This window comes from Cydia fagiglandana, chromosome 11, assembly GCF_963556715.1.
Source record: "Cydia fagiglandana chromosome 11, ilCydFagi1.1, whole genome shotgun sequence".
NCBI lineage: Eukaryota > Metazoa > Arthropoda > Insecta > Lepidoptera > Tortricidae > Cydia > Cydia fagiglandana.
Window position 1 is genome coordinate 10113488 of NC_085942.1, and position 13655 is coordinate 10127142.

Sequence of the window (13655 nt, forward strand, 5' to 3'; positions counted from 1 at the left end):
GACAACATGTCATTGTTGGGAATATCAGCACGGAACCTTGCGGGACGCCTATCGAAGCAGCTTCCGTTTACTATACGGCTCGTACGCGTCTGCCGGACAAAAAGCTAGCAATCCATTTGCATAATCCCTCGGGCAATCCATAAGTACGAGTAGTTCTGATTATCTATTATTTTATTGCTATTTTTAACAATGCGCTGACAATGAAAGCTGTTGGATCTGGAAAACTGTTCTTCATGTTGCTTTGGTGACAATTAGTAAGTGATGTGTCTAGAGACTCTAGAGCCTAACAGTGACGCTCAATTCACATTTAAAACAACGACAATTACAATATAATCTATTTTTACACACATAATTATACGTATATATTTATCCAGATTAGCGATTTACATATTTATTTGATCCCGTGGATGTTTTTCCCTTAGAGGATATAACCAACGGAGACGCCATGTCTATAATTTTCGGTACAAAATAGTCTGCCGTTTTTTGCAGGGGAGGGGCACATGAAATGTATACGTAACGTCAACATAGCCATGTCAGATAAACGTCAGTCAATACATGTGTTTGACATGTGGTTGACCATTGGCCGCCTTTTTTCGACAGAGGGGAACGCCTGTTAATGACCACTCCGTTGGTTATATTCTCGTAAGGTTTTTCCGGCTGTACCTACCTGACTGACGTGCATGCTATACTAGGTATACTAATTATCAGACTCAATTATAGTCTAATAAACTTAATATATATGTATGTGTACCCAGTGTACCTACCTACCCTAGATCTTTCACAGCCTTTCAGTACCTACACATGACTGTAGCTATAGTGCCCCATAAGGGAGTTGCCATTTTGTGCAGCAAACTAAACCTGGAGAGCTGAGAGGGAGAGCAAGCTATTTCCAATGTCCTTTCTAATAAATCTTTCGTCCAGTATTTCTAAATTATTCTAGAGGAAACTATAATCTGTGTGGTAGTTGTTATAAATTATAAAACAATATTTATTCACCTAAAAGTCAAAGAAATTCGGATGCTATTGTTAACTGAGACTTCGCATATGGCCTATGAAATTGATGTTATGGGATTGATACATGGGATGATGTTAAATATTCTGTATGCCGAGTATATGCAATAATTAAAATCTTAATCTTCGGAGTTTTTACAATGTATACTGGATAATACTGGTTAGAAAGCTAGTATATGAAAACGTAATTAGAGGTAGTTAAATAATTCTATGTGTTAATTAAATGTTGTCTACCCTAACGACGGAGGTCGTTATCTGACTGATCAGCCAATTCGTAAATTGGTCACTTTTATACAACTTAGAATGTTTTGTATCGATGGTAATTGTACAAAATTCTTACGTATAGGAAACTGTAATATGTACTCAATCCAAATGGTTGTTGTGATGTCTATTAAAATTGTTGAATATATTTATTTGGTTTAACTTTTCCATTTTATTAATTTAATGGGTGCCTACTTGAATATTAATGTTCTTATTTATTATTTTATCGTTTTACGAAATAAACATATAAAAGATGCAAAGAATATCGTAGCGCCACAGTGTTCATAAAAAGCCTTAAAAGTGTAAAGGGTCATTATTTTTTAATATATTTAATATTCAAGTACATATAAGCAAGAGAGTAGGTACATTAACCGTTTTGGTACAGTCAACTGTAAAAATATGGGTGTAGCCAACTTATTCAAAAATATGTCCTAAAGTTCTTAATTCGCTGACATAAAAGGTATTGGGACATATATTTGATATGATTTATGCACCCATATTTTTACAGTTGACTGTACCTACATATTTATGAATTATTTAATATTTTTTATGAAAAAAATGACCTCGTGTTTTCGGCATCGGAAAAGCAGAAAAGAATCCTCAGAGTCGCTAAGTAAGACTATTTTACGCCTCCGCCTTTGTTTGATTCATTAGAGTTCATTTGTACTAAGTACGGCTTCAGTTCACGGAAGCTCTAATCACCTTTGATTTCGTTCAAATCGTCGCCTTTTCAGCACAAATCTGTGTCAGTGTCGCCGCGCAAAACCTCGGTTAATCCGGTTGCGTGGATAATCTGTGAATCCGTTGCAATCCTATTAGTTGTTGATATAAAAGTTAAATGCGTATCAGATCGGTAGCAGTCAGTCAGTGGGATCAGGGGAGGACTACCGAGGGCTGCTCACAGGATGATTGCAACACATCTCATGGACAACCACACGGAAAGAAGTGAATACGGTGCGTACTTCGCACCGCTCAGGTAATAGACATCAACGATCCACTTATACATCACCATGATTTGTATAAATAAATATGTCGGCACTCAATGCCAAGAATTATACATACCTATTATATATACGTTTACAAAATAGGATATTAAAAATCCAATATATCTTAAATTATAAATAGGGTATTCGCTCGTTTTTGTTGTGCCCACCACGTATAGAAGGTAAAGACTTGACAAATATGGGTAGGCACCTAACTAAAGTAATTAACTAACATAGGTACTTATATGGCCATCATTTCTGACACCCGAAATTTGTTATTTAGTTACATTTCCAACGTTTTAACACATTCATTGCCAGCGACTACATACGGTTTTTCCCGTGTTATCGGCTACGCTCGTAGCGCGTAGCTCGGGCTGGCACTGAATGTGTTAATGCAGTTTATTTACCAGAAAATTAATTGTTTTCATAAAAATACCCTGAATGTCCCTGGTGTCCAGATCAAATGGCATCGACGGCGTAGAGATGCTGGGCGCGGGGTTGACGGGCGCCGACCTGGCCGCGGTCCCCGAGCACTGGCTCTCGTACCCCGCGCCCCCCGCCGCCGCACACACCGCGCTCGCCCTGCTCTACATCTTCTTCACTGCCGCTGCCCTCATTGGGAATGGGCTCGTCATCTTTATATTCTCCACGTGAGTAAACATCCAAATCCTTTGATTGTGGAAAATTGCTCGCTTTACGTTACTCTACAATTTTTTCGCTACTTGCCTTCAACGCCGCTGTTCCTACGGTTTTTGTTTAGATTTATTAACTTTATTCTTGATATTTATTATTCTGATGTCCACCGTTGCTCTCCCCCATCGAACTTTAATCCATCTATCGTTTACCACTCCGCATAAAAAAATAAATTAAAAGTTTTTTTCATAAGCACAGTAAACCCTAACTTAGCAAAACTTTTTAACTCTATATAGCGCAGGTAATACTAGATTACCCCTGTGATCTAACGAATTTCTTGTTGTTTACAGAACGAAAAGTCTTCGCACGCCAAGCAATCTTTTGATATTGCAACTGTCTATATTCGACTTCATAATGATGGCGAAAGCACCGATATTTATTTATAACAGTGCCATGAAAGGATTCGCGGTAGGCGACCTGGGGTGCCAGATATTCGCACTCATGGGTGCCTACAGTGGTATTGGGGCTTCTATGACCAACGCTGTCATCGCCTTTGATAGGTAAAAAAATGTGTTTCTTATTGCCACTCTACCCACCTTGTTCCACTTTACAGAAAACTACAGCCAAACACTAGACCCTACTCATAGTGTTCTGTTCCTGCCGGTGAGTAAGTTCTTTTTTTTTCGATGTGGCGCGCGCATAGCTCTTGTGATACTAAGGATACGGGCGAGCCTTGCTCATATGCATATCTGTCGCCAGTTTTCCCTTAGTCGCCTCATACGACACCCACGGGACGAGATGGGGTGGTGCTATTCTTTTCTGATGCCGGCACCACACGGCACCCGGTGAGTAAGTTTGCCAGAGCTCAACGAGGGTGCGGAGTACTAGGGTCGGAAAAGCGCATGTAACACAACGCGTAGTTGCAGGCGTCCATACCAGGAGAATGCTTACCATCAGGCGGCCCGTATGTTTGTTTGCCACCGACGTAGAATTTTTTTAAAGGCTGAGAGGCCATTTGTGCTGCCGCAATGAGACATAAATACTACTAACTAGCTATTGATACTGTAATTTTTGTCACGAATAAAAACATTCTATTCTATTCTATTCTAATTAGTTAAGCGTTAAATTGTACCTAACAAAAATGTGTGTAATATTAGCGAGTAGTGCGGTGATTTGATTTAAACGGGTACGTACCGTAAAACGGGGTGAGTAATAGGTTTCGCGGGGAGAGTTGGGTTATGAATGGGGAGAGAAGGTTTGAGAGGGGGGTGAGAAGGGATTTTAAGGCTACTGCTACAAAAATAATGTATTCCAATTTAAAATGGGGCTATAGTAATACGCATATATATATTTTTTTAATTTATTTAGGAAACAAACAGTCGCATACAAATATGTTTAAGCTTGCAGATATACAATAAGACCTATAGTTCCATTAAATATAAAATAATGATATTGATAATATGTAGAAACAGGGCTAGTTCGGTTCTGCCTATAAATAGGAAGATGCACAGAAGTAACAATTGAATACACAACTCATAAAGTACCAAGTATCGATCATGCTTACAGACGTAAGTACATACATTGCATAAGACTGTAAAACTATGACTTTTTTTTTAAACTAAGTATGTAATAACATTACACTGTTATGGAAATATTTGGCTCCGCAGACCACTACTATATTTACCGAAAGACAATGAGAAGATATCTAGATTTATGAAGTTAACATTATAATTTTGACAGGCTCGTCTAAAGAAAGTATTTTTGGCGAAATTAGAACTACAAAAGCTGATATGGAATGTTTGGGGCATAATAAAAAAAATCGATCCAACAATCTTCCAAAATCACCTTTGTATGAAAAATCCTCTCACCCCAAATACGAGGCACTACGGGGTGAGGTGGGTTTTCCTCTTTATCGTCAAAGTTATGAAATGGAACTACCCAAAATAAAATACAAACTAAAATACAAACGTCCGAACCACTTATTATATACATACACCATTCAGTTTCCACGTGTAAAAATAAAATTTTATCGAGGTTTGAAAGTCAAATTTCACCCAACTCACCCCATTTTACGGTAAGTACCTTAATTTGTAATCAACAAATTAGATATATTGAATGATATAAGAAATGTGAGAGACATATTCACAAAGAAAAGTTGGCATAGGTAAACGACTAACTTAGCGTACAATCGTGTGTTTAGATATGATCATACCTCGCAATCGAGTTAGCAAAACCGTAGCAAATGACAGTTGAATGTAAAGGTTAGCGTTCATATGTCATGAATCATCATCATGACTCAGGATAACAAAGCCACTATTTTTTAAATTTTAAAGTTAAAAATGTGTTTCAGGAAAGTAAATTATTAAATTACTTCTTTAAATTTGTGTTTATTTGATCACAATTTATTTACTCTTAATTTGAAATACAAAATAAATTCTACCTACTTATAACGTAATGATGTGTGTATAGCACAAGGATGTAAATACCTTATTCAGCGTAATCACACGCAAACAGATCTTAAATAATTAATTTAAAACATAGTTTTTGTATTTGACTTAGTAAATACGTATATATGCGTCAACCTTAATGTGCAACTGCTACGGTTTTGCTACCTCGATTGCGAGGTATGGATATGATATAAATATAATGAACGTTTATGCACGCCAAATGTCCTCCTTTATAAAACATATGGCAGAAACCATATCTCAACGGTGGAACCGTTCTCTAAGCACCATACCGGGCTGGCTGAGATGCAGGATCAGTATCGCCGTTATACGCGCCACCAGCATGTGCATCTGAGGCACACGCCACCGGTTTAAGTCCACCGCCAGGTGGCTTGGGTTCGACGACGGTGCCGCCCTTCCACACATCGACTGAAACCCCTTTTCTACCTTACCTACATATGTCTTACCTAACCCTTTGCCTATGTAGGTATTACTTATGATTGTTGTAATAAATGCTTTATGATCAATATAATGAAATTGTGCTAAAATAATAGGTACATTCTCTTGCAGACATTCAACCATCACACGGCCTTTAGACGGTCGCCTGTCGAGAGGGAAGGTGCTGCTACTAATGGCGTTGGTTTGGATTTACTGCACGCCCTGGGCTCTGCTGCCGCTGTTTAAAATATGGGGCCGATATGTGCCAGGTATCATTTAGCTGCTAAATAATCTATTCTATATGTATAAATGCAAGTGTCCTGACTGACTGATTCATCAACGCAGAGCCGAAACTACAAAAGATATAAAGTTGAAATTTTCACACCAGATTTCATTCATAAAGTGTACAAGAGATAAGAAGCGATTTTGAGAAATTCAACCCCTAAGGGGGTTGAAAAGGGGATGAAAGTTTGTATGGGGTTCAAGTTTTATTTTAAGCTAGGAATTTGAAACTTCGTAAAAAGATATATTAATAAAATACAAATAAACAAATTTCAGCGTTTTTTAAAATTCATCCCCCAAGGTGGTGAAAAAGGGGTTGAAATTTTGTATGTTTATCAAAATTTTTTTCGAGCGCGGGACTTGAATCTTTGTATTTAGGGATATTATTAGAAGACAGTAAAAGTAATTTCAGCGTTTTGTAAAATTCATCCCCTACCAGGGTTAAAAAGGGGATGAAAGTTTGTATGGGGTTAAAGTTTTCTTATGAGCTAGGAATTTGAAACTTCGTAAAAAGATATATTATTAAAATACAAGAAAACTAATTTCAGCGTTTTTGAATATTCATCCCCTAAGGTGGTGAAAAAGGGGATGAAAGTTTGTATGGATATCAAAAAAAAATTCGAGTGGTGGAGATGAATCTTTGTATTTAGGGATATTATTAGAAGACAGGAAAAGTAATTTCAGCGTTTAGTAAAATTCATCCCCTAACAGGGTTAAAAAGTGGTTGAAAATTTTAATCCATTACAAATGCTTTGAAACTTCTTAGAAAGGCATAATAGCCGATTTCAAAAATAAGTGATTGCAACGTTTTTGGAAATTCAACCCCTAAGGGGGTTAAAAAGGGGATGAAAGTTCGTCTTCGGGTGCAAATTTTATTTTAAGCTAGGAACTTGAAACTTTGTAAAAAAGTATCAAATTCAAATACAAGAAAACTAATTTCAGCGTTTTAGAAAATTCATCCCCCAAGGTGGTGAAAAAGGGGTTGAAATTTTGTATGTTTATCAAAAAATTTTTCGAGCGCGGGACTTGAATCTTTGTATTTAGGGATATTATTAGAAGACAGTAAAAGTAATTTCAGCGTTTTGTAAAATTCATCCCCTACCAGGGTTAAAAAGGGGATGAAAGTTTGTATGGGGTTAAAGTTTTCTTTTGAGCTAGGAATTTGAAACTTCGTAAAAAGATATATTATTAAAATACAAGAAAACTAATTTCAGCGTTTTTGAAAATTCATCCCCTAAGGTGGTGAAAAAGGGGATGAAAGTTTGTATGGATATCAAAAAAAATTTCGAGTGGTGGAGATGAATTTTTGTATTTAGGGATATTATTAGAAGACAGGAAAAGTAATTTCAGCGTTTAGTACAATTCATCCCCTAACAGGGTTAAAAAGTGGTTGAAAATTTTAATCCATTACAAATGCTTTGAAACTTCTTAGAAAGGCATAATAGCCGATTTCAAAAATAAGTGATTGCAACGTTTTTGGAAATTCAACCCCTAAGGGGGTTAAATAGGGAATGAAAGTTCGTCTTCGGGTGCAAATTTTATTTTAAGCTAGGAACTTGAAACTTTGTAAAAAGGTATTAAATTAAAATACAAGAAAACTAATTCAAGCATTTTTGTAAATCATCCCCCAAGGTGGTGAGAAAAGGGTTGAAAGTTTGTATGGAGATCAGATATTTTGTGAGTGCGGAACTTGAATTTTTGTATAAGGGCATATTCTCATAATAGGTACCTATTGTGAGAATACAAGAAAAGTAATTTCAGCAACCAACATCAAATTTCACTTGACTTAAAACTTCATACAACTTGCTAAAAAAGAAAAGTACTTAATTTAAATATTGCTTGGATATGAAAATTATAGGTACAGTCAAGGAATTTAAATTCCGACCCATTTCGTACTTTGTCACAGTGACAACCGTATGAGGTCTCTAGCGGCTTTCATATTGATTTTCACTGTGACAAAGTACGAAATGGGTCGGAATTTAAATTCCTTGACTGTACTAAAGATGTAAAATGTTGAAGATAAAGATTCCACGCGGACGAAGTCGCGGGCAACAGCTAGTACCAATATAAGGCCCACTTGCACCGTTCCTCTAACCCGGGGTTAACCGGTTAAACCTGGAGTTACCATGGTTACCAGCATAATTTGACACTAGGTTAACGGTTTAACCGCTTAATCATGGGTTAGTGGGATGGTGCAAGTGAGCCTAAGTTATATTGTATCCAGTAGAAATGTGTGCAAAAGATACCACAAAGCTAAAAAATAAGTTACTTATTTTAGTACTGGGTGGCGCATCGTATACTGGTGAATTTCCAATATGACTTGGAACTCTAGTGGCCGCTTAAGAAGAGCTTTTAGGGTAGGTAGATGTCGCTACGCGCCTCGTTAAGACGCCCGGATATGAGTGATATAGTGGAAATATCCGCTGTTATCGAGTGAAGTCTCGGTAGCTCAGTTGGCAGAGCGATAGGCTAGTGATCCAGAGTCGCAAGTTCAAGCATCGCCCGAGACAGTGAATTTTTCCACTGTTTATTCATTTCTAAGCTTAATACCAAGACCAAAAGACGCGATTAAGAACTTCGTCACTAATTATAGGTCTGCCGTTTAAAACAGGCGGCTGTTAAAAAAAAGTTATTATAGGACTGGCTAAAACTTGGATATATGAAGTTTATTTGAAGTATGAAAAACCGGGCAAGTGCGAGTCGGACTCGCGCACGAAGGGTTCCGTACCAAAAAGCAAAAAAAAAAAACAAAAAAAAAACCAAAAAAACGGTCACCCATCCAAGTACTGACCCCTCCCGACGTTGCTTAACTTTGGTCAAAAATCACGTTTGTTGTATGGGAGCCCCATTTAAATCGTTATTTTATTCTGTTTTTACTATTTGTTGTTATAGCGGCAACAGAAATACATCATCTGTGAAAATTTCAACTGTCTAGTCTGTCTATCACGGTTCGTGAGATACAGCCTGGTGACAGACGGACGGACGGACAGCGAAGTCTTAGTAATAGGGTCCCGTTTTACCCTTTGGGTACGGAACCCTAAAAAGGAAGAAAAAATTTAATACTTATGAAAACTAGTCCCAAACTCAGCTACAATCGCCTAAGATATTGATAGACCGATTGTAGAGTCTGTTCGGAAAGAGTCGTGGAATGTTTTGGGCCATACGTTCCACTACTCTTCTCTATTCCGCACAGACTCTAACAATTATAAGAATACGTAGGTAAGTTTTAATTAGTTATGTACCTATACGAACTGGTTTGCAGAGGGTTTCCTGACGTCGTGCACATTCGACTACCTGACCAACACGTTCGACACCAAGCTTTTCGTGGCATGCATCTTTACGTGCAGCTATGTGTTCCCCATGTCTGCCATCGTATACTTCTACAGCGGTATCGTCAAGCAAGTGTTCGCGCATGAAGCGGCTTTGAGGTAACATGTGACCTGTGTCCCGATTCTCAAAGTATTTTTATTCTAGCGCATGTCATTTTTAGTTAGCATTTTTATTTCATCTCTATATATATGTAGGTATGTATAAAACAATTTTTATTGAATAACAGAAAGAAATGTTAAACATACAAATTACTTTTAAATTAAACTAAACCTAAAAATAAGTATATCTAAATGATTTAACAATATACTACTTCTCAAGGTGATCTTACAGCACAATTTGTCTTATTTGGTGTTTATAGTCCACCATTACAATAAAGTATAAAAACCGGCTAAGTGCGGGTCGGACTCGCACACGAAGGGTTCCGTACCATTACATTCATTCATTACGCAAAAACTGAAAAAGAATCATTGTATGGTTGTATGGGAGCCCTACTTAAATATTCATTTTATTCTGGTTTAGTATTTGATGTTATAGCGGCATCAGAAATATATCATCTGTGAAAATTTCAACTGTCTAACTATCACGCTTCATGAGATACAGCCTGGTGACTGACAGACAGACAGACTATGAAGTCTTAGTAATAAGGTCCCGTTTTTACCCTTTGGGTACGGGACCCTAAAAACGAAACGTGAATCGAGGGTCAATAATTTTTAGTGTCATGCGTTTGTTTTCAGAGCACAGGCCAAAAAGATGAACGTAGAATCCCTGCGATCCAACCAACAGGCTAACGCCGAGTCGGCCGAGATCCGGATAGCTAAAGCGGCCCTCACGGTGTGCTTCCTGTTCGTCTGCTCGTGGACCCCGTACGGCATCATGTCGCTTATCGGCGCGTTCGGCAATCAAGAGTTGCTCACACCTGGGGTAAGACATGCCAAAGTGCGCAGACTGCCGTATTCGAACTTCAAGATATTCACAAGAGACGACACGTACTAGATCCATTCTAGATACGTTATAGTTTAGATATCAACTAGTTCTCTTTTGCAGCGCAATTCGGGCAACCAAATGTCACTTTTACGTTACATTGAGTAAGATATCTATTAGATGTGAATTGGATCTCTAAATCATATCCTGTGGAAATCGTTCAAGAGTATCTCCAGAATCGCGCGAATGTCAAATTTGACAGGTTAGATCTTAAACATATCGTTATCGTATCTTGGAGATGTCTAAAAGATATCTAATAGATGTCTATTTCAAAATCCGAATCGAGCCCTAAGATATGTTTAGCCAAGCGCTTACGGGGTTCTAAATTCATGACTCCCGTACGGTATCGTTTCGTTCATTTTATGGTTCGGAAATGAAGAGCTGCTATCACTTGGTGCTCAGCTGGGTAAAATCTGATCTGAATACCTAAAAATTTGATGTCTAATAAGCTCCAGAGCTGTAATACCTACTTAATAAGTCAAATCACATAACTCAATTAAATTCTTAAAACTCTCTCTGTGAAAACTCCCAGTGTGAAAGAATTATAACTTCAAACTCAGAAGATCTTGACTTTATTCAAACAAGTCAAAACAACAATTTAACGTAATTCTGATTCAGTATATAGGTACGTAGGTATTTGCCACATTTCTAAAATGGTAAGCCACGAACGCAAGTGTCGGAATCGAGATGCTGCTTAAAACATCTGACACAGATGATAAAGGCCTATTATTATAATGTATATCTTTTACAGGTTACAATGATTCCCGCCGTGGCGTGTAAAGCTGTAGCGTGCATAGATCCCTGGGTTTACGCCATTAGCCATCCAAAGTACAGGTATGTATGTTCTGTAACACTATGCTATATATATTTAAGTTTAACTTCTTTACGAGTATATTGGTTTGCTTTACATTTGTAATATTAAGCAAAATATTTGTTTTGGCACACAGGCAAGAGCTCCAACGCCGCATGCCTTGGCTACAAATCAACGAGCCAGACGACACGGTTTCCACGGCCACCACCAACACGTCCGCGCCACCACCTGCGTCTGCTTAACTACCTACTCACTTCACTTAGGGTCGGTTGCACCAAACTGTTACGAACGTTAAAGAGTTCGCAAAATTTTTATGTATGGAAAGTTTCATAGTAAAGGCGCGGGGCGCGCCGGCTGACGATGATCAGTCTGTCAAAGGTGGTTGGTGCAACTGGCACTTAGGGAGTTACAATGTGATTAAACTGCAGTGGCGTAGCGTGAACTAATCTAGCCGTGGCACAGAATAAATAATAGTATGTACTAGGTACAGAAAGACTCACTCCCTTACAAAACGCGTCTGTTACAATCAGCACAGATATGGCCGCTAGGTAGCGACCCATTTTATTTATAGGAATGTTCAAATCTTCTGATGTTTTACGGAAGCGCCACGAATTATAATAATAATTTTCTTCGGAATGGTAGAGCATTGCTAAGTGAACCCTGGCTGAAGTGGCTGACACCTGAAATGGATGCCTAATTATAACGACTATAGCGATTCTAAAAGGACTTCGACAAGAAAACGTATGTGCCTAGTTATTAATACATGTATATCCATATTTTAGAATTTGCAAACTTGCCACAAATCGTGCCAATAATCTATAAATAATTATATTCAAGGTACAATGTGGTAAAAATGTGGTTTTATTTATACTGATATATGTAACCTTAAATTTGTCACATGAGTAGTTTATTAGATTTGCCTTTTTTTAATATGTATTTGCCTAATCGCCCGAGCGTTAGCGAAGGTCTACGTTTCACTTGGATGATTTCGTAAATGTATATGATCAAGCAAATCTTGTCAGTAGAAAACGGCGCGAAATTCACTATGAGACGATATCTTTTCGAATTTGCCTACATTTTTCAAATTTGCCGCCTTTTTCTACTGACAAGATCTGCTTGACCAACTTTATGTCTGGATGTTCTCTTCTACATGTCGCATTAATCAACCAATTCTCGTGGAATTTAGTGAGCAGGTTCGATGATTAGGTCATTTATGTTTGTCGATTCAGTTTTCGAAAATTTTTCAAAATGGCGAAGCCACGGGGGTCCGCGAGGTCTATAGCTCATGGAACCAGTAGTTATATGTGTAACAAGCTAACGAGAGATCAAAAGCCAGTCTTTTGCTGCTAGTCCTAAAATAGCGAAAGATTCTATAAATCTATTCTAATTTAGGAGTTTGAGAAAAAAGCAGCAAAAATGTTACCAGCGGTAACAACTTAGTGTTAACAGATGGGAAAAGCTCTAACTATAATAGCTAGAAATTTCTTTCCCATCAGCACTACTACTACTAGACTAGACCTAATGGCTCTGTGAGTTGTAGACCCCTCGAACCCGCATGGCTCAACTATTTTGAAAATTTTGCAAAATATGTAGTTTTTCTTTATACCACTTGCTATCACAGAAATCTATAAAAATCGATTGAGAAATGCGATATGTAGAAGAGAACATACTGGCAGAAACATTCTTGCCCAAACGGAAACGGAGACCTTCGCTTCGCTCGGTCAAAAAAGCGGCCACGACAGAAAGAAAAATAAGTGTTTTTTTTATTGTCAGAATTTATACCTCGCCGGGTGATAAACAAAAGTCACTAAGTACTATCAAAAAATTAAAGTAACAATGCACTTTATTACACACACGGTTTATTTTCCAATAATTTCAATGGTGTTAGTTATACTGCAAAACGTAATTCAAGACCAAAAAAAGTACGACAATGTTGCCATTGCAATAATTTGTTTGTAAAATAGTAAATTCCTTTTGATAAATAATCACGCTAAGATAATTTATTCCTTAGTAATTCTACTCCTACTATTTAATAAAGTACTTTTATTTACTTATTTGTCCATAAATACAAGACGCGCTAGTAAAAAAGAGGCCTCATTTCTTACTTTTTTTGGTCTTGAATTACGTTTTGCAGTTTAGTGACTTTTGCTTGTCACCCGACGATCTGCTTATGGTCAAGTACTATGTCAACACTGCACAAATCCGCTACTATACGATACGCTAGATGTCGACTACAAAAATAAGCAGCGTTTTGGTTACCTACTCGCTGGTCAAGAGGATTGGCGGTCTAGTACTTACGCGTGTTATTATAGTCTATGCCCGAGGAAACCTTTCGTGATGCAGGATTTTTACTACACGGAACACTGCCATCTAGCGTGCGATTTGTACCAATCAACCACAAAACAAAGAACGGCGCGCTCATTCTTTCTTCCGTGCAATCAACATTGGCAGTTTCACTAGAATCCTTTTAGTGGTGATAAT

At 37.7% G+C, this 13655-nt stretch overlaps 2 protein-coding genes across 2 annotated transcripts in view; one reads left to right on the plus strand and one right to left on the minus strand.

The window, feature by feature from the left end:
• The window catches only part of LOC134668980 (dehydrogenase/reductase SDR family member 4), a 206094-nt gene that overhangs the window by 74322 nt on the left and 118117 nt on the right, over window positions 1-13655 (minus strand). The gene's annotated exons all lie outside the window — the stretch shown is intronic.
• LOC134668909 (opsin-2-like) lies at window positions 2120-11433 on the plus strand. The gene is made up of 8 exons (XM_063526412.1): window positions 2120-2248; window positions 2714-2905; window positions 3239-3448; window positions 5903-6039; window positions 9315-9480; window positions 10117-10303; window positions 11115-11197; window positions 11311-11433. The coding sequence occupies exons 1-8, from the start codon at window positions 2178-2180 to the stop codon at window positions 11414-11416; spliced, it is 1152 nt and encodes a 383-aa protein (XP_063382482.1). The 5' UTR covers window positions 2120-2177; the 3' UTR covers window positions 11417-11433.

Excerpts from the sequence above, each read along its gene's own strand:
- LOC134668909 (XM_063526412.1), top strand. The coding sequence starts at position 2,178 with ATGATTGCAACACATCTCATGGACAACCACACGGAAAGAAGTGAATAC. Across the intron at positions 2,906-3,238 it reads GTCATCTTTATATTCTCCAC|AACGAAAAGTCTTCGCACGC; the intron begins GTGAGTAAACAT and ends TGTTGTTTACAG. Across the intron at positions 10,304-11,114 it reads AAGAGTTGCTCACACCTGGG|GTTACAATGATTCCCGCCGT; the intron begins GTAAGACATGCC and ends TATCTTTTACAG.